The sequence below is a fragment of the Zonotrichia albicollis genome, chromosome 5 (assembly GCF_047830755.1).
Source record: "Zonotrichia albicollis isolate bZonAlb1 chromosome 5, bZonAlb1.hap1, whole genome shotgun sequence".
NCBI lineage: Eukaryota > Metazoa > Chordata > Aves > Passeriformes > Passerellidae > Zonotrichia > Zonotrichia albicollis.
The window spans coordinates 50,217,740-50,236,499 of record NC_133823.1 but is presented as its reverse complement, the minus strand read 5'-3'; the positions used below and the strand labels follow the sequence as shown (position 1 = coordinate 50,236,499).

The 18,760-nt window shown below is 50.9% G+C and overlaps 1 protein-coding gene across 1 annotated transcript in view; it reads left to right on the top strand.

Annotated features, from left to right (window-relative positions):
• The first annotated feature begins 14,967 nt into the window (after window positions 1-14,967).
• Window positions 14,968-18,760, top strand: part of NAT8L (N-acetyltransferase 8 like) — a 29,572-nt gene continuing 25,779 nt past the window's right edge. The window contains exons 1-2 of the mRNA XM_074541670.1: window positions 14,968-15,427; window positions 16,649-16,813. Coding sequence (XP_074397771.1) covers window positions 15,094-15,427; window positions 16,649-16,813 — 499 coding nt within the window. The 5' untranslated portion in view covers window positions 14,968-15,093. The remainder of the gene's footprint in view (window positions 15,428-16,648; window positions 16,814-18,760) is intronic.

Below are 18,760 nucleotides of genomic sequence, written 5' to 3'. Positions count from 1 at the left end.
CTGGGAAACACAAGTGAACTTGCATAAATCACTCCACACGCCACTTTTATTCCTCTAGTGCTCACAGAAATGGCAGAGCCTAGCTACCCTTTGGTGTTTATTGGATTGCTGCTGGGCTAACAAGATTCATGGGAAAATTAAAAATTGATCAGATGAGCTAAAAACATTGTGTTCTGCTGGAAAAAAAAAGTTGGCTTTGAGTAATTTTGCAAGTTGGAAAAGTAGTTTTTGAACCACACTTGACATTGTTGAACACATATTGTTTTGCAGCTGGAGTGGGGTGACAGGCAATTGCTGCATTCTTGAAATGGAACATTTCAGTTGCACATACTGGAATCTTTCTTCAGGTTTACAGCTGGAAAACACTTTGGTGATGATGGCTTTTCGTGGCAACTCATAACAGATTTATTATTCTTTTCTTTGACACCCTAACAAATTTCACAGGGAGAGAAAACCACACTCTACTGAGCTCTGGCTACACGCACTTGGGGGCCAGGCATTGTTCTGCAGGGAAGGCTGTAGTGTGTGCAGCTAAAACAAGGGCAAGTTGTGCAGCTGCCTGTTTAACCCAAACAGGCACAGTAACAGTCAATAATCAGATCAACTGGAGCTGCTCCAGTCTCAAACAATGACATCTTGGAGTCAGGTACAAGTGACTCCACCAGGCTCTGCCTACCTGCACCAGGGTCTGGTTTTGCAAAGCAGAGCCAGCATGTGTCCCATGCAGCTGCCCATGCAGAGGCACAGAGCACCACTGAGGGGTTCTGTAGGCACTGGACCATCTGTAGGGGAGTGGTGGCTGTGACAGGGGTCTGAGGCAGGATCCTCCCCATACAGAGCAGCTGGAAACCAGGTAGGCTGTGAAATGGCATCACCTTCCTCTGTTTAGGCAAGAACACTATACTGTCCTCATCTGCTTAAAGAGAAAATATTCTCTTCCCAAATGTTCCTGGGAGAATGAGATCATGGCTGTGTTCATACTCCTGCTTGTAGAGCTTCTCCCCACTGCTGAGGCAGTCAGGTCTGGTGGGTGGATCCCAGCCCTTTCCTGACATTAAGCACTGTGATTAAACTGGACACTTAATGGAAGACCTCTAAATGCAGACCAAAGTTCTTGCAGGGCCCCAGCACCTCAGCATTCTAGCAGCAGAATTCAGTGGCTGACAACTTGATCTCCCCCACACAATGAGCCAAGGCTGGCTCAGGAGGAGAGGCAAAGATTTGCAGATTGCCTTGGGGCAAGAAGCACTAGCCTTGGAACATCCCCTGCAATGGCTGGCTGAGGAGGTGGATGTCCCTGCAGGAAGCAGTACTCAGCATGATATTTACAATGATTTACAACCAGAATTTACAACAGAAATTGCCTCTGGTAGAAAAAACTGAGCATTATTAGCAGCACAGTAAAATATTCTGGGAGTCTCTGAGGATCAGAGCAGGGCACAAGAGAGGCAGGGTGCTGGGTCCTTCAAACAGGTCCTTTTCTGTGAGGAAAATTGGTTTTTAAAATTTAGGCACTGACTTGCATTTGTCTCGGGACTTTAGCTGGTCAGAGTGACCCCAAGATATGTTAAAAACTCTCTTTTCCCAGCCTGGCGGTCAAAGGAGGAGTCAGAGCTCTTCAGCTCTCGGTCTCAAGGTTGTTTATTGTTCTTTATCTATAAAATATTTGCTTCTGTCCAGCTGAGGTCTGCTCAGCAGGACAGTCAGAGGCGCTCTGCCTCCTCTGGGACAGTGTTATCTTTTTATACTAAAAACTACGTGTACAATATTTACAATTACTTTCCAATACCTATCACCTATGTCAGACAGTGAGCTTCTACTCTAAACCAATCTAAAAGTGCCACCGCCACAGCAGAAGATGGAGGCCAAGAAGAAGGAGAAAGGCTTCCTCCACCTTGTCCTCCAACCCCCATTCTAAAAACCCCCAAAAATATATTTTTTTCACCCTGTGATAAATTCACTATCATTCTACTTAAACTGTCATGGCTTGCAGATCCTCATATAAGGTTGGTAACTTGCTCCATGGGTCATAATCAAAACCACAGGCATCTTGGGCTCTGTGCCAGGGTCTCTGAGTCCCCCGGCAGGGGTCTTGGCAGTCCAGGACAGCCAGAGGGATGTCCTGAATTCCAACACATTTGCTCTCATCTGAGTGACTTGCTGGGGTGGTTCAGTTTTGGTTTGATCTGCTGGAAGGGCCAGGCAGGCTGGGACAGGCTCTGTTCAATCTTACTCATCTGGCATCTCACTATCACGCTTCTCTCCTGGCCGGACCAGCTGTTCCCTACAATCAGCCCCTCTGAGATAGCAGAACGAGCCAAACGTGCTGTTCCCAGTGTCCCTCCAGCCTACAAACTGCCTCATGCCTGCCACGAGTGATGGAGGGAAGTCCCTGAGCCGGATGTGGACTCCTCTTGGGGCCTCTGAGACATGCAGAGAATTATTGAAAGCAGAAATGAAGTGAAACTTCTCAAAACTTGTCCTCAGCACTGGGGACCCAGAGGGGCTTCAGTGTAGATCCAACCATAAGGAACCCAAACCTCACCATGGTATGGATGTGGTGTCTGGGGGTTGACTTGTCTTTTGTCCTTCTCCTGTCCTTCTTTTCCCAGAAGGTGTGGGACATCTGGCCCAGGTGGTCTTTTGAGACAGCACACCAGTTACATAAGCTCCCAGCTACTGAGAGGAAAGGAAATCTCTGGGAAAAGCCCAACGAGAGCAGATTTCTACGTTCTCTCTACAGGAAGGGGAGGAAAAGTGTATCCAGGCATGTTTCCTCAGAAAGATGTATTACCAGCCCAGGCTGCCTTGCTCCAGGAATGTTGCACAGGCTTTTGTACTGAGCAAAGACAAAGCAAAAGCATTTAAGGACAGATTCTGCTCCATTTCCTTTCCTGTCCACAGCACCAAAACAGCCAAAACCACCAGGAAGCTCAAAACCAAGACACAGGTTGTGTCCTTTCCTGAGAAGCCTCCCAGAGAAGTTGGGCTGTGGCAATGCCACTGGGAACCAAGGCAGACACACACTGCAAAACACAATGGTTGCAACAAGGAGATGAATCTCTGGGTTTCAGATGGGTCTTGGCTTGTTTAGTCTAGAAAAGAAAGCTAAAATGCCAAAAGAGGATAATCATTCAACATGGAAAAGGTTGCTGTAGAGCTGGAGATGGTCAGACATTGTCCCTCAGTTCCTGACAGGAGAACAAAAGATAACTGAGTAATATCCAGCAAAAGTGGCTCAACTTAGACAAGTAACTAAAAGGAGATATCAGACAATAAAAACAGAGATGAAAATGCTGCAGAAAGCTTCAGATTCCCATCTATAAAGGTTTCTAATGACAGATCAGACTAACTTTGCCCTAGAATAGTATGGAAACATGCTGAGTGCTTGATGAAGGAAATCTTCATAAACTCTGGCCTCATCTCAAACAGAAATGCTGTTTGAGAGGCTGAACATGGGCAAACAGATGAACAAAAATAAAAAATAAGGCTACTTGGAGAAATGCCTGCCCACAAGAGCAAGTCACTCTATGAAATACAACATCCCAACATTTTTTTCTTTGCTTACTTCCCATCTCCTGTATTGCAGTTATGTGTATTTGTCAGTCACTGACCCTGTCTTTCTATCCTCCCCCCTTTCCCAAGGCCTGGCCATGCTTTCCCCCAGGGCTGCTACATATTTAATAGGTATTTTTAGTACATGCATCACTATGGCATCTCCTCCTACCTAACAAAGCTGAAGTCAGTACCTGGTCATGCTGTGATGTGAACCTGTAGTTCCCAAGAGTGCGGGCATGAGCTGCTGAGCTGCACATTCCAAATGACACAATTTACTGAAACTTCAGGGCTAGACTGATTTATGGAAGCTTCCCGAAGCCTGCAGGTATGGCAGTGACCTTGTGCTGATAGCAAAGGCCAGCTGATGTTTCAAGGTGCTCACACTCGAAACATGTGGATGAAATCCATCCTCACCCCAGCAGAATAGCTGTAAGCACTGAGCCTGTTTCAAAGTGGCATCCAGTGACCTCCTGGTAGCCAAGTGCTGAACCAGCTGAAAAGGTCAATAGCATATCAGTGAGAACAGCTGGATTTAATAGAAAATGAGTCAAGATGATACATAGCTGGCATTGCAGAGCTAACAGATGTCATCTGGTCCGGTTGTACCAGCGTGTTGATGTGCTAAAACAACTGAAAAGAGACTCACATGACCACAGCAAACCACCCTCTTCCCAGCCACTGAAACTGAGATGACCCACAGATGTTGCACACAGATTTTCTGGAGACCAGGTTTCTGCACATGGCAGATACAAGGCAGATCCCATGGCAAAGCATGGTCTTGAAAAGGGCTATTTGCAAGGAGGGATACAGGGATGGAGCAGATTGCAAGGTAATAGATATCACCCACAGTATTGACTTACATTAGGACTCTGAAGTTTTCAGTCCCAGGCAACATTGCTGCCATCCTGGATCATGCATACCCAAACCCCACATTTTCCATTTCACTTTCTCTGCTATAGTTGAAGAGATGGTGATGTTTGCAGATTTAAAAATAATAATAGTCATAAAAAGCAGCTGCTTAGCTCAGAGCATCTTTTATTGTCCAGATTACAGGAGGCTCATGGGGGCAAGGTGAGGAAAGCAGGAGGCAGGGAATGAGGCTGAGAAGCCAGTAAGTCTTTCTGGGGGCCCTGCAATGCTGCACCTCGCTCCCAGAGCTGTAAAAAAAGGATTAACTTAACAAATTTAGAAATAAAAAGAAGGCTAAAATGGGAGTCTAAAATAAGAATCAGAATCCCTCTGGTAAATTGCTGAGTTCGCTCCCTACTGTAGAGAGCCAGTGGTGTCGGGGGGAGTGAGCTATTTTCTGGAGATGTACTGGAAATAGCACGGGGTAGTCAGGGAGCAGCAGAGGGTTCAGAGAGCAGCAGCAAGGGAACTTGTGGACCCTCAAAAGTCTTCCCACCAGGTAGGGGCACCCCAGAGTACAGTGAGAGGATACAGCAGGGACAAAGTGGATGTGGGATGGGATGGGGTGGGGTGGGGTGGGGTGGGGTGGAATGGGATGGGATGGGATGGGATGGGATGGGATGGGATGGGATGGGATGGGATGGGATGGGATGGGATGGGATGTTCACTCTGCTGCTGATTCAAGGCTCCAATCCTCAGCAACCACAAGGCACTGAGCCTTGGTGTGCCACTCATGGAGTGAGCGCAGGGCATGCTGACCCAAAAGCATGGGGGTTCTTGCAGCCCTGTGACTTATGGCACTATCCCAGCACCACATCCCAGCTGCTCTGGCCCCCCAGCATGCAGGCAGTGATGAGCAGAGAGTTGTCTGACAAAGCAATTACTGCCAGGCCCAACATGCCACTGCCAGTGCAGAAATTGAATTTTGAAGCAGTCAGCAGCACTCCCCAGGGAGCACCAGCAGGTGGATGGGGGACAGCAAGGAAGGAGATTTTTCTTACCAAGCTTCAATCCTCACTTGGACATGCTGAAATTAGACACTAAGCCTTGAACTCAAATCCTCTGATCTTCCCTTTTGTGCTCAGCAAAGCTCTTGACTTTCCCTTATAAAACCTGTTTGTTGTAGCCACTCAAGATACCTCATTGGTATCTAAATCATTTGTTCTGAATTTTGAGATGATTCTGCCTCTTGCAGACGGCATGATGGGAAGGTGATGGACATCAGGAAAATCAGCAAAAGCCATGGAGGAGACTGGGGCTAAGACATTAGGCTAAGTAAAACCAGCCATTTGGTGCAAAGGGATCACAGAAGAAAAAAGCCTCAAAGCGAATTCCTTGGTCATTGTTAAACCCAGGAAATCATCACCAAACCCTAGGGGTTTGTACTGCTACTTTTTTTCCTCACAGGAGCAGCAGACTGGCACGTAGAGCACTACCTTGTAAATGAATAACCACTCCTTATGGAGGTGTTTACAATAGAGGCACATGAAGAAATGGTGGTTGTTAGAAGGGCTTTGATGAAATCACATGAAGCTGATGAGTTCAAGCCTTGTGCCTGTCTGGATGAGAACACCAGGAGGGAGGATATCCATGGGAAAGCCCCTCTGCATCTCAAAGAAAGAGGGAGGGAGGGAGGCACAGAGTTTCTGTACTGCACCCGTTCCTGTGGGTGGGAGGTTATGTGTGATGCTTGTCCCAGTGATGCATTGTAAAGATCCTTTTTCTGGACCTTCAGTGTTTCCCACTGAGCATTCCTGAGCCCTGCTCCCTGATTGTAAGAAAGCATATGGTCAAGTATGGGAAACGAAATCCCCGGCTACCTCACCTGCTCTCAGGTTCTGTGCTTCCAAGGGGCATCAGGGGCTCTAAGGAGCTGAGGCCACGCCAGGTCCCAGAGCCACATTAGGACTGGGAAGATTTATCTGCATTTCCAGGGCCTGTCCCTGGGAGCACCCTCCTAGAAAAGCTGCAGGCTCTGGGCCTCAGAAGTGAGATGGAGCCAGGACCGCCACGGGGCACTGTCACACAGTGCTCCACTGCATGAGCACTGCCCTGTCTCTCCCTGAGACCCGAGGCACAGCCTGCAGCCTCAGCCAATGTGATTTATTTAACCCTAAGGCACTGGCCACTTGCTCGGGATACAGGGTAGACGGGGTCGACTGATAAGGTGATTAAAGATGGTTTATTGCAAAATCAGCCTCGTGGAAGGGTGAGACCGTAAGGTTGTTCCATCCACTGAAGCAGGAGGAGAGGAGTGACTCTTCCATATCCCTTTGCTTTCCTACAGGACCCTTCAGCGTGCACGTGAGCTCTTGTTCGCTCACTTGCAGGGGCGGGGCAAGAAGAGGCGCCTCAGGCGAGGTCCCCGTCCCTGGGGTGGCGGTGACAGTGACAGTGACAGCGACAGTGCCGTGTAGTACTCGGGAGGGCCACTGGAGGTCTGCGTGCATTCGCTGTCTCCTGCTGCTCCCCGCACCGCTCGGCATGAGGAGCCCCGCTCGCTGTCCCTTAGCCCGGCCCGCACAGCGCACGCAGCCCCCCGGGCCAGCCCTGTCCCCCAGGGCGGCTCCGCTCCGTCCAGGCATCCCAGGGCAGCCTTGGGCTCCCTTTGGCTCCACGGTGGGGCAAAACTCCAAGAGCGGAACTCGAACGTGGGGAGATCAGCTCGTCTGGCTGCTCTCCACGCAGGAGGCACTATGGGCAGCTGAAGCTGCACCGGCTCTCTGTTTCCCAAGGAACTTGCACCTTTCCCAAGTTCGGACTGAATTCATCCTCGGGCCAGACCAGCATGAAGCTTTCTACCTTAGGACGTGAAAGCCTCCTTCCTTTCCCTAGCTGGCTGGCACAATTGACTGGATGCTTTTGGTATTCTCACAGCAATGCTCCTTTTTTCCAGGGTCACAGGTTGCTATTTTCTGAAGACAGCTGCTGTGATCCAGCCCCTGCAGCTCCAGCCCTGCACCTCTTGCCATTATCCATCATTGCTTCCCTGGCCCTTGCTGCATCAGTTGCCCTGATTTTGTTTTTAGTCAAGTTCAAATTCATTTGTGAGCTGCAGGATAACAGCATGAGTGTGTGTTTGCACAGTGGTTTCATTCTAGGAAGGTGCTCACCCACTTTCCCAGCTGGACAAACAGGCAGGCACAGCAGCTGTCTGACACAGAGGGAGCAGCTCAGTGCCAGCACTGAGGATGCAGGATCACAGGTGACTCAAGGCTGGCTCACTTTGACCGTGTTTCAGCCCAATTTTATTTACCCACAATGGCAGGATGCCATCTTCCCTGCCCAGGGTGCCAGGCTGTGCTCATGGCTCTGGACTGTGATGCCATGGGAAGGCACTGTGGTTTTTGAATTTGCCCAGTGCATTCAATATAACAAAATCACCACTATGAAAATGCTACCGGATCTTTCAAACTTCACAAGCTTTTAGGACTTCAGTTTTAAAGGAAATAGGGCACACAAGGATCAAAACATCCCCACTGCAGCAAAATCAGAGCAGAACACACGGAAAACCAAACTGGACTTCTCAGGAGAGCCTAGGCTGAAGCTGCTCTAGCTTCATCTACACAAGGAAAATGAGCAGGTCTGCATCTAACACTGGAGACCAGTGTGTGAAACAGATGCCTGGCTGTGTCCTGCTGCAGCAAGTCTATCCTCCTGCCCCAACAGTGAATTTTGAGTGGAACCTACCTTGGGCAGATGTCCAGAACGCCCTTTCCAGGGGGCACATGTGAGTCCTGCTGCCTATGTCCAGCTCAGAGGTTGCCCAGGGCTCCCCCAAAACCTCTTTGTGTACCCTAACTTATGATGCCCAACACCTGCCCCCAGCTCAAACTGACCCTGAGGAGGATGCTGGACTCCTGGATCTCTGTAGAGAAGAGCACCAAGTATCAGGCAGCTGTGGGAAGTGTGATTTTTAGAACTTGAGGTCCCCCAGACAGAGAAGGGAGGATCAGTCAGATGCTTCTGTCTGTGATAAGTGTTGCTTCTCCAGGTCCCTGTGTCATGTGGGTGAGTGTCCCCCTGCCCCACGTACAGAGGGAAGGGGATCTGTGATCCTTGTCTTGCAGCAGTGTGGCCTGGGGGCATCACTGAGCAGGAAAACTGGAAATACCTGAAAATTTGCCTCAGTTCCTTGGTGAAATGCATTATAAAGGGAAAGGAAAATGCCAGCCTGGATCAAGTGCTGGAAAAACCAGAGTAAAGTCAGCTCTGACATGAGCCCAACCCATACAGGGGATGATCTATATTGCCTCCCCCGAGGCTACACACACACTGCTGGGGCATTTGCTGGACATTGTATGCAGTTACAGGGCAGCCTTGCAGGCCAAGCTGAAAATGTGACTTTCCTTTGCTCAGCAGCAGAACTGACTCTCAACTGTTGCCAGAAAAACTTCAAGTAATCTTGCCACATCTTTTTCTGCCTTATTGCAGAGCTCATCTTGAACCAGGGCATTTAGAAGTAGTATTTTGAGGTTTTACTACCTGTGGTTAGTTTCAAATCTAATTTTCCTGTCCTTGCTACAGAATATCCTCATATCTTCTTTGCTCCAATTTTCTTCCTGTTTTCCTTTTAACCTCCCCTTGGTCCTTTTCAAAGTCCTTCCCCCCTGCCTGATGTCAGGCTGCTGCAGTGTCTGCCATGTGAAGAGTAAATAGGATGCTCCTCATCCAAGTCCAATCATAAAGCTACAGTTGTACTTTGGTGATCATTAGTTAAAACAATCATTGTTTAAAACACTAGGAAAATAGCTGTTGGTCAAAAGTACAGTCAATAACCTCATGTTCTCCCTTTCTTCCTTAGCAAAGATGGATACACATTGACAGAGTAGCTCATGATACAGCAGATTTTGTAACAGTGCTACCCTGCTGACCCAAGCAGGTAGCCAAAATTCAGGTGGCTGGAGGTTATTTACAGCAAGAGAAGGAACTGACTGTGGAGGAAAGGTGATTTTCTAAAGTGGTGCTGCTAATTTACAAAGAAGGTGCAAAGTCCTGCACTGAAAACCCCAAGAAATGAGCATTTCCTGGCTCACACCACCTGTGCTATTCCCACGTGCATAAGGGCTCTCATGCTCTCACCTTTTCTCAGGACACACATCATCCTGTCCCCTCCTTCATGGCCTTGTGCTCCCAACACAGCCCCTGGACAGCCTCCCTCATTCACCACAGAGCTTGGTCTGCTTGCACAGCTCTGTCTCCTACACCTCATTGAAGTGAAAGTTTCTGGTAATGTTTGGGGGAAAATCGAACCTTCATTAAAAAAAAAAACCACTTAGCTTACAGCAAAAATATAATAAGGAAGAAAGATACGTTGTCTCCCCAGGACTTCATATCCAGCGTCAGAAAATACTACTCAAATTAAAATGCTTAAAATCTCTACAGAATCATGGAATGGTTTGGATTGGAAAGGACTCTAAAGACCATCCAGTTCCAATCCCCTGCCATGGACAAGGACACCTTCCACTAGACCAGGCTGCTCAGAGCCCCATTTTCTCTGCCTTGAACACTTCTTTGTTGGAAAGTATTCTTGATGGCTGCACTGAGATGCTTTAGATAAATCTCCAAGTAATTGCTACATGGCTCAGATTTTAATGTTGCTTTGATCTAGAAGGGGTTTTCTTCACCATAGATGGTATTGTACATTAAATGTACATGCAAGTTCCAAAATCCCCATTCGACAGAGGATAAAGCCAGCCGTGGGTGTGCACACTGTTTGGGAAACATTCATATTTAATTCACAACCCACAAAATTCTTTCAGCCCAAAAAATTTGTAGGAAGAGATTAATCTTCAGAGATCCCCCAGGGAGACTTACACAGCTAAACTAGTCACCCTTAACTCCCTTTTATATATAAACTCAACTGCTTTTAGCACATGATTCATTTGATCTATTTGAGATCCACATTGGGTTGTGGGGCTCCATGACTCCAAAGGAGCCTGTTTTCCTACTTTGCTGTGCCCAAAGCAAAAGTCAGCCAGCTCCAACACCAGCAGAGATCTGTGTATGTCAGTAGATCCCACCTCTGGCCCTGGTTACCAATTCATGGATTTTTACCAATTGCAAATAATTCAGCATGTCAGGTTTTATAGTGCCTTATTCACAGCACCCAGACACACAGGGAAGGAGGGAGCCTTCATCACTGTTGGGATGGGTCACAGTGAATGGCAGGACTGGGGAAACCAGGCTGTGTGTGTGGTTACTGCCAGACACTCACACAGCACGGGAGCTGCTGCCAGTGTTGGCTCCTGAGCAGGAGATTTGTGAATCCTCAGCCCTGGGGGTCTGTGCAGCAGGAAAGGGGCCAGCAAAACACTCTCAGCAGGAAACCAGCGTCCCTAAGAGAAGGTGCTGCAGAGCTGCTGCAGTCAGAGGGAGTGCAAAGAGAAACCTTGGGATGCTAATTAATCCCCCTTTGGGAAGATATTTATTAGGCAAATGCCTCACATTCATATGCACATCTGCAGTCAACAAAGAGGCTTTTACTTTTCCCCCAGCCCAGCAAGGCAGGAGGGTGAGAGGTTGCTGTGACCAAAGAGCCAGAGGTGCTGGGGTGCTCAGCCTGCTCCGGGCATCTTGGGTCAAGCATGGAAAAAACAGCTGAAATTACCAAGGTCCAGGTTAAAGGAGAACCTGGAGGCAGTTGAGAAGATCTTTAAACCTGAATATCTTCTCCCCCGCTCACTGATGGAGACATTGCAAAGGACAGGGTGGGAGCCATCCCTGATGGACAGCCTCAACCTGCTGGGATGAGCTGTTCCAGAATCACTGCATTAATATAACCTGGGGCAGCTTTTGCTGTCAACCAGTTAATTGCTGAGGTTGATAGATACAGCCCCTAATGAGCAAAGGATTGTGGCAGCTTGCAGCTTTTGCAGAAGAGGCAGCAGGGCCTCTCCTTGTCCAGCAGACACTGAGCAGCGGGTCACGGAGGTTTGCCTTGGTGTTCCCCACGCCTGAGGTATAGGTGCTTTGGGAGAGCACCTGCTCTTCCTGAATTGTTTTCCTGATCAGCTATCACACTGATCTCACTGCTTCAGGAGTTACAGTAAAATCTGGCTGGAAGATGTTTCAAGTCATGCAAAGCCCAGGGCTGCATAGAAAACCCAAAATTTCAGACAAAGAGCAGGGCATGATCCTGTCAGCAGGGGAATTGGTAATTCTGTTCTACATTTGCTGGGTGCTTCCTAGGGCTCATGGGAGGGACTCCCCTTGACCCAAGATGAGAGCTGCTGACTTGGGAAGGATAAATAATGGCATTTCCAAGGCTTACTGGTTTGATGTGCTAATCCAAAGCAAAGTCAGCCTAAAGCAGACCTGCTGAAGGCAAAGCATGTTTCTAACTGAAATACTCAAACCTCCTCAGCCCCCAGAGTCACACAGGCTGCCCTCATTATCCCAGGTTTTTTCCCCAATGTACCAATGGATCAAACACCTGTACAATCTCCTGTTTTACACTGAGCAGTGAGAGCTGCTGAGAGCACTGGCACGACACTCAAACTTTAAACTGTCCATCTTAATTAAATTAGTTCTATCCGTGAGGTTCAGCAGTCGGTCATGGCATGTGGGAGATTTACCCTTAGGTCCTGAAGGAGCAGAAGTAAACTCAAGAGTAAAATCCTCAGTGACTTGGGATGACAACTGTGTTCTTAAAGACCAAAAGCTCCTGGCAGAGCAGTTGCCTTGCCAGCAAGCTGCTGTTAACAATATCCTTTTCATTCCAGGGACCCAAATCTGCCGTCTGTGAACCTGACTGGCTTTTGCAGTGGATTTCAGAGAGGCCCTTAATTTTCACTGACATTTGCTTCAGTCAGTCACAGCTTTCAGCTCCTCCTTCCCTCTTCCCCATTGCGTAGCACCCCTAGAACCTCCCCTTCACCCTCATTTTCAGAGAAAGCTGAATCCTGGCTTTGCAATAATAAAGGCAAAGTTTAGCATTCCTACAGTGAGGATTCAGGAAATTTGGTCCAGTGCTTTGTGCTTTCTTTGAGTCACTGCATGATGGTGCACAAATCTCTGCATCCCTCTGTGCCTCAGTTCCCTTGCTGTGGCCAAGGATGAAACCCCCTTATCTTGGGGGAACAGGAGATATTCATTACTGCTCATAAGATGCTCAAATGGCAGCATAAATAGTAAACAAGTATTTAGTACTTTTCTAAAGATAACTCATCTGCAAACACTCAGGTCCACAGCCCAGAACTGGGAGCTCCCTTGGCTGTTACATAACTACAGTAGGTTGTTTTTATTTTTTTTTTTTTAGGAATGAGTTGTTTTTATTACTGTAGTAATTTCATAAATAAAGAATACATCTGACTAGAAAGGATGAAGCAAAATTAAATACCTCCTTGACCCAGGCATATGGGAACTAAGCATTATTTTAATTATATTTCTGAAACAGCAACCTTCTATCTTTGGCCCAAAGCTTTCGGAATTCAAAGGCAAACACTGCCCTGATTTTTCAGCTTTTCTCCCCCATCCACCAACTCTTTGTGTTGGTGAATTTGGGGCTGCCAGGTATCTCCCAAGTGCATGAGTCCAACTGCTCCTTCCTTGCTGAAATGAGATGTTAGGGGGCATGCAGGAGATGTTTAGCAGGTCATGCCATGTGCCTTGCCTCTCCTCACTGGGATGATGTCCCTCCCACAGGAGGCTCCACTTTAGCGCAGGAGATGCTCTTTTGGCCAACTCATCCACTATTGTACCTGTGCCACGATGCCTTTTATAATCCCGTGTTTTGATCTCCAGTGCAAAGGCTTTGGGAGCTGGGGGTCGCTCTGGCTGCAGTTGCAGGTGATGCTGGTTAGAAAGGGGAGCTCTGCAGGTGCCAAAGCAGCCGGGCAGCTCTGCAGTGCCTGGCCACGAGCAGGTCCCACAGCCACCCAAGGAGCACCTTCTCACCAGGGATGCCCAATGCAGTGCAAGCCTGTGGGGTGCTCGCACTGCTCCTCTGGGTGGGAAGGCTTCCAAGTCCTTATCTAAACCTTCCCCCCTCCCTCCTCTCATACTCCTGAACTATTTTTAATAGAAAAAGTGAAGCAATGAAACCACTGTGAAATCATCACAGTGAAATAAATCTTTAGCTTGAAGCCAAGATCCAGTCACTACATCTTCCTGAAGACCAAAGCCCGGGAGCTCCAAGAAGGCAAATCCTGCAGAGTTCCAGCGACACAGCCGCACTCCCTGAGGGCAGAGTGCATCTTCCAGGACATGCAGGGACAGAACTTGTAGGGAGGGTGCACGGGCGCATCTCACAGGGACATGTGCGCATGGCAGGGGGACACAGGGACGTTGACTGCACGGGGGGTGCACAGGAGCACCTTACCGGAGCAAGAGGCACCGATGAAACTCTGATGGGGTGTATGGGTGCACCCTGCAGGTGAAGGCACGGCTGAGGCTCGCAGGAGTTGCAAGTCCCGGGGGGATGCACAGGTGAAGTTTGAGGAGAGGCACAGCTGCTACGGCTGGGCGCTGTCACGGGGCATGGGAAGGCGCAGACGGAGGAGCTCTCGGGGAATGCACCTCACGGCACCGGGCGGTCCGGGGCCTCCCGCCTCCCCGCCCGGCATCCCCCGCCCACCCCGTCCCTGCACCGGCCGCGCACGGCGCATGCCTCGGGCAGATGCTGGCCGGTTCCAACCGGGAGCGGCCGAAGCTTTTCGGGTCCTGCGAAGAGGAGGAGCCCGTCCTCCTCCCTGCGCATCCCTCCTCCCCCTCCATCTCTTCTCACCGCCCCGCGGAGGGGCGCGGAGGCGGCTGGGCCGGCTGCGCTCTCCGCACCGCGCAGTGGCGTGGGCACGGCAGGAAAAGTTACTGACCGGGGGGTCGCTGAGGGATGGATTAGGGGCATTTACTTGGGCTTGGGACGAGCCGGGGCCGCGCGGCTGCACCCCCCGGCCGTTCCGCCCCGCAGAGCGTTCCGCACATGGCGGAGCGGGGGCGCGCAGAGACGCGGGGAAGGACTCACGGCGGAGCAGCCGCGCCGCAGCCCGCGGGGACGCGGTGCGGAGTCCACCGGGACGCGGTGCGCTGCTCGCCGGGACGCGGTGCGGAGCCCCACCGGCTGGCCCTCCCTCCCCGCGGCTCCGCGCTCCCGCAGCGCCCTGCGCAGCTCCGCGCACCCACAGCGACTACTCCAGAAATCTGCTGAGTGCACAGCGCGTTCGCAGCAGATAAACAGACACATAAAAAATAAATTAATAACCCTCTTCCGCCTGCACCGATGCATGCGGGCAGGGATGCGCGGCCCCTGACTCTCCGCGCAACCCCGCGCCGTAGTAATTTGCAAGGGGCGGTGCAGGGATGGGGGGGCAAGGGGGAGGTGTCCCGCCCCCCCGATCACATGGCGACCCCGCGCAGCCAATGCGGGGGGCTCTAGGACCCCGGGGACCCGCGGCCCCCCCGCCCTATAAATGCCTCTCCAAAATGCAGCGGGGCTCCTTCCTCTCGTCCCGCCCGGCCGCGCTGCTCTGCGCCCCGCTGCCCGCGGGTCTCTGTGCCGGCTCCGCGCCCCGCTCCTTCCCCCTCCCCTTTTTCCTTTTTTTTTTTTTTTAATCTTTTTTTTTTTGTTAATTTTCTGACACCTCCCCTCCCGTTTTTCTCCTCGCCCCCTCCCCGCGGCCGGTTTGCATGCATTGTCTGTCTCCCAAGATGGTTTGTGAGACCAAGATTGTGGCGGAAGATCATGAATCAATCCCGGGATCCAAAAAAGACACGATCATTGTTTCCTCCTCTCAGATGTGGCCCTCTTTGGCGGGCTCCCCTCCCTCACCCCCACCTCCCCTCACCCCACCAAAAGAAGACCCCAGGCGCGACAATGTCTATATCCGCGAATTCCACCCCTCTGAACAGGAGGTGGTGCGCCGCATCTTTTACGAGGGGATCATGGAGCGAATCCCCAACACGGCGTTCAGGGGGCTGAAGCAGCAGCCCCTCACTCAGCTGCTCTACGGGCTGCTGGCGGGTGAGTATTCGCTCCCTTTTGGGGCGGGGGGCGCCGGGTCTATTCGCCGCCGCGAGTCTTCACAAAATGGTCGGAGAGGCGGGAGGCGGCGGGACCCGCGGGCGCGGTGCGGCCGGGCAGCGCCGCAGCACCGTGCGGGGCGGCCGCGGAGCCGCAGCGCTGCGGCGGGGCCAGGCGGGCTGGGAGGGGGAGCTGGACGCCGCCGGGGATGCGCGACCCTCGCGGGTGGAAGGGCGGGCAGCCGTGCAGGGGAGGTCGCGGCGGGGGTGAGGGCACATCGGTCGTAGTGGTTATTACAGGGCTCGGGGGTGCGCGGAGGGGAGCGGAGCGGAGCGCACCGGCCGCCCCCGCGCAGCCCGGCGAGGGGGGCACGGCGTGCCGGCGTTGCTTGGAGACAGCCGGGCCCGCCGGTGAGCGGCCCCCATTCGCCCCCGGCGTGGGGAGGGGGTACCCCTGCAGCCGCACCGAGCCGCGGGGTCACCGCACCTCCCCGAGTTAAAAATAGCGCTTGCAAGGTGTCCCCTCCCCGCGCCAATAATTAATAACGCGTGCCCCCCGCCCCGAGAGGGCTTTGGGGTGGTCTCCTCCCCCCGGTGGGTGCAGGCTGGTCGCACCCCCCGTGTCCCAGACGCCGCGGCGGACGGGATCCCACGCTGAGGGGGACCCCCGGCAGGCGCTGGGGAGCTGGGGGACGCAGCCGGTGGCTCTGGGCCGTGCCGAGAGAGCCGCCGGCTCAGAGGCACCCGCAGAAGCGCCCCAGGATGGGGACGGGCAGGGTGGCTGCCCGGGGAGTCGGTGCTGATGGAAATAGCAGTGCCGCAGTGCCGAACACATGGCTGCGGAGCGGTGCCCGCAGCGCGGCTCCTCTACCCGGCCGCGTTCCGGCCTCGCCGGGGACAGCGGAGGGGCCGGGGGCGTGCGGGGCTCTGGGGGTGCCCGCGGCCCCGCTCCGGAGGGGCTCGGTGGGCCCCGGCGTGGCGCGGCGGCATCCTCCCCACCAGCACCTTCAGGACCTCATAAACTTCTCCGGGTTGTCTCGTCGCGATACGCCGTCCCTTAACACGATAATCTCGAGAACGTGAACTGTGTGTGTACTGCAAATGTATATTTTGACTGTGCTTGTTTTGTTGATTTATTTTTATAATGAGTTTGTATTCCGAAATCAACACTAAATTCTCTTTTCTGACAGGTGTCGTTTATTTCTCTTCCTTATCTCCATAGTAATGTGCTTTGTTGTGACCAAGTCCTTCCTGCTGACCTGCTGTTTGCCCATCTTTCTGATGGGCATGAGGTACTACTTCAGTAGAAAAGTTATCCTGCACTATCTCGATTGTGCGCTGCACACGGACATGTCCGATATTGAGCAATATTACATGAAACCGCCAGGTGAGTACGAATTCCCCGAGGGAGCCTTCCTCCCCCAGCCTGCTGGGGAACATGGCTGCTCCCTGCTGCTGGCGCCTTTTCCTCCTGTCAGCAGCACTGAGCAAGCTCAAAAGTCGCCAAAATGCAGCTCTTTAGCCACACCAGGCACAAAGCCATCTCTGGCTTTGGTCTGGGTTTTTTTTTTGCTGATTTTGGTTTCTTTAATTTTTTTTTTTTTCATTACTCCCCCTCCCGCAAGTGCCTAGTCATCCCAGGCAGGCTCTGTCCACCCCTGGAGCGCCGTGCTGCTGGGTCCCACAGCCACCCCGAGGGCTGGGCTGAGGTGCCTGGGGACACTGAGGCTGGAGGATGTGGGTCATTCCCTGCAGCCTGGGCCCACCCTAGCTAGCCCTTACATCCTCAGCTCGGTGGTTTTTTGCTCCATGCATTTGGTATTAGCTCTGACTGCAGGAGGAGAGGGAGATGAGAGGCCTTTTAGCCCAAATGCTCAGAGGAGCCCATTTTAGCTATTGAGCCCATTTTCCCATGTCATTCAAGAACATTCCTTAATGCAGGTGTTTTGGAGGAGGCTTGGATCAGGTATGTAAAGGGCTGCTGCCACATAAGCTTGCCCTGATCTGGGTTCATCCCTTTGTTCCATATATGCATATAATTAAAAATACAGTATCTAATGATGCTGATACCTTGTTAAGCTGTAAAAGATGACTTAGGTTCTAAAGACCCTTTTTTTTATGACCTATCAGGTGCTATTTCCCTGTTTGTAGGCACACAACCATATTGAGGACAAGGGCAGGGGGATGCCTGGGCAGTCAGTTGGGGATTGAGGTTTGCTTTTGGTGGTCACAGAGTGCTAGTGGTGAGCTGGAAAAGCAAGGCAAGGATGGTATCCCACCTGAGTTCCATCTTCTTGGGGTACCTGCTCTCTTCTTGGGTACCTGCTGTGTTATTTTTCCACATGACCATGTTTTTGCTGTATCATTCATGTTCCCCAGGTGTGACAAACCTTTCCCTGGGCACTTCTAGAGAACTGCTAGGAAGTGTAATAGCCACAAGCCTTCCCTCGTTTCTAATATGCAGTGTTACATTTTGCTAAAGTGTTGCTCCTCTTATGCAAATTGTTAACTAGCTTAATTTAGCTGTCTCTTCCCGTCATGGTGTATATCTCATACAGATATATCTTATATCTATACATAGTGCATATCTTATATCTTGTCCCATCTTACACACAGAGTGTGTTTCATTTACAGAGCGTTTTTTTGTAAAAATTAAGTGATGTGTGTTGTATATTGAAAAAGGTCAATCTTCATTAAAGGTGGTGTCGCAGAAATCAAAGGGTTCATAGCAAAACATTTCTGCACCTCTGTAGTGAGGCCCAGCAAAGTATTATGCTGGAGAAACGAGCAGAAGATTCCAGTAGAATAAGGATGTGTGACATGGAGTTAATAGGTGAGCTGCTTCGCTTGTTAATGCTCAGGGCTTGCATGGTCACAACTGAGAGGGATCACAGTGCCTGTGTTTATAACACTTGCAGACACAGAAAATAAGGGAAAGAGACTCAAAGTGATGCCCTCAATTTGTTTAGGGTCAGTAATGTAATTTAGTTCAGCTGTGTTGCCAACATGTCTTTGAAATGTTAGCATTGCTTTTATTTGGTACCTGGAAGAGCTAATTGCAATTTTAGAGCAAATGTGTGGGCTTTAATTTTTGACAGAATTTAATCATCTAATTAAGCTTCTGCCATGCCATAAAAAGCAGATTTATGGGATTGTTGGTGCTTGTTAAAGGTTCTTGATGATAATGGTGTTGGATAAAGGGACCAGGGAGGCTTTGGGGTCTGGAGAAGGGTGTCTGTGCATTGGAACCAGTGCTGTGTGCCATAAATCCATGTGGTGCTATTTGGTGTAGCTGGCCACAAGGCATGAATCCAGTGGTTTGCTCCTGTTTCCT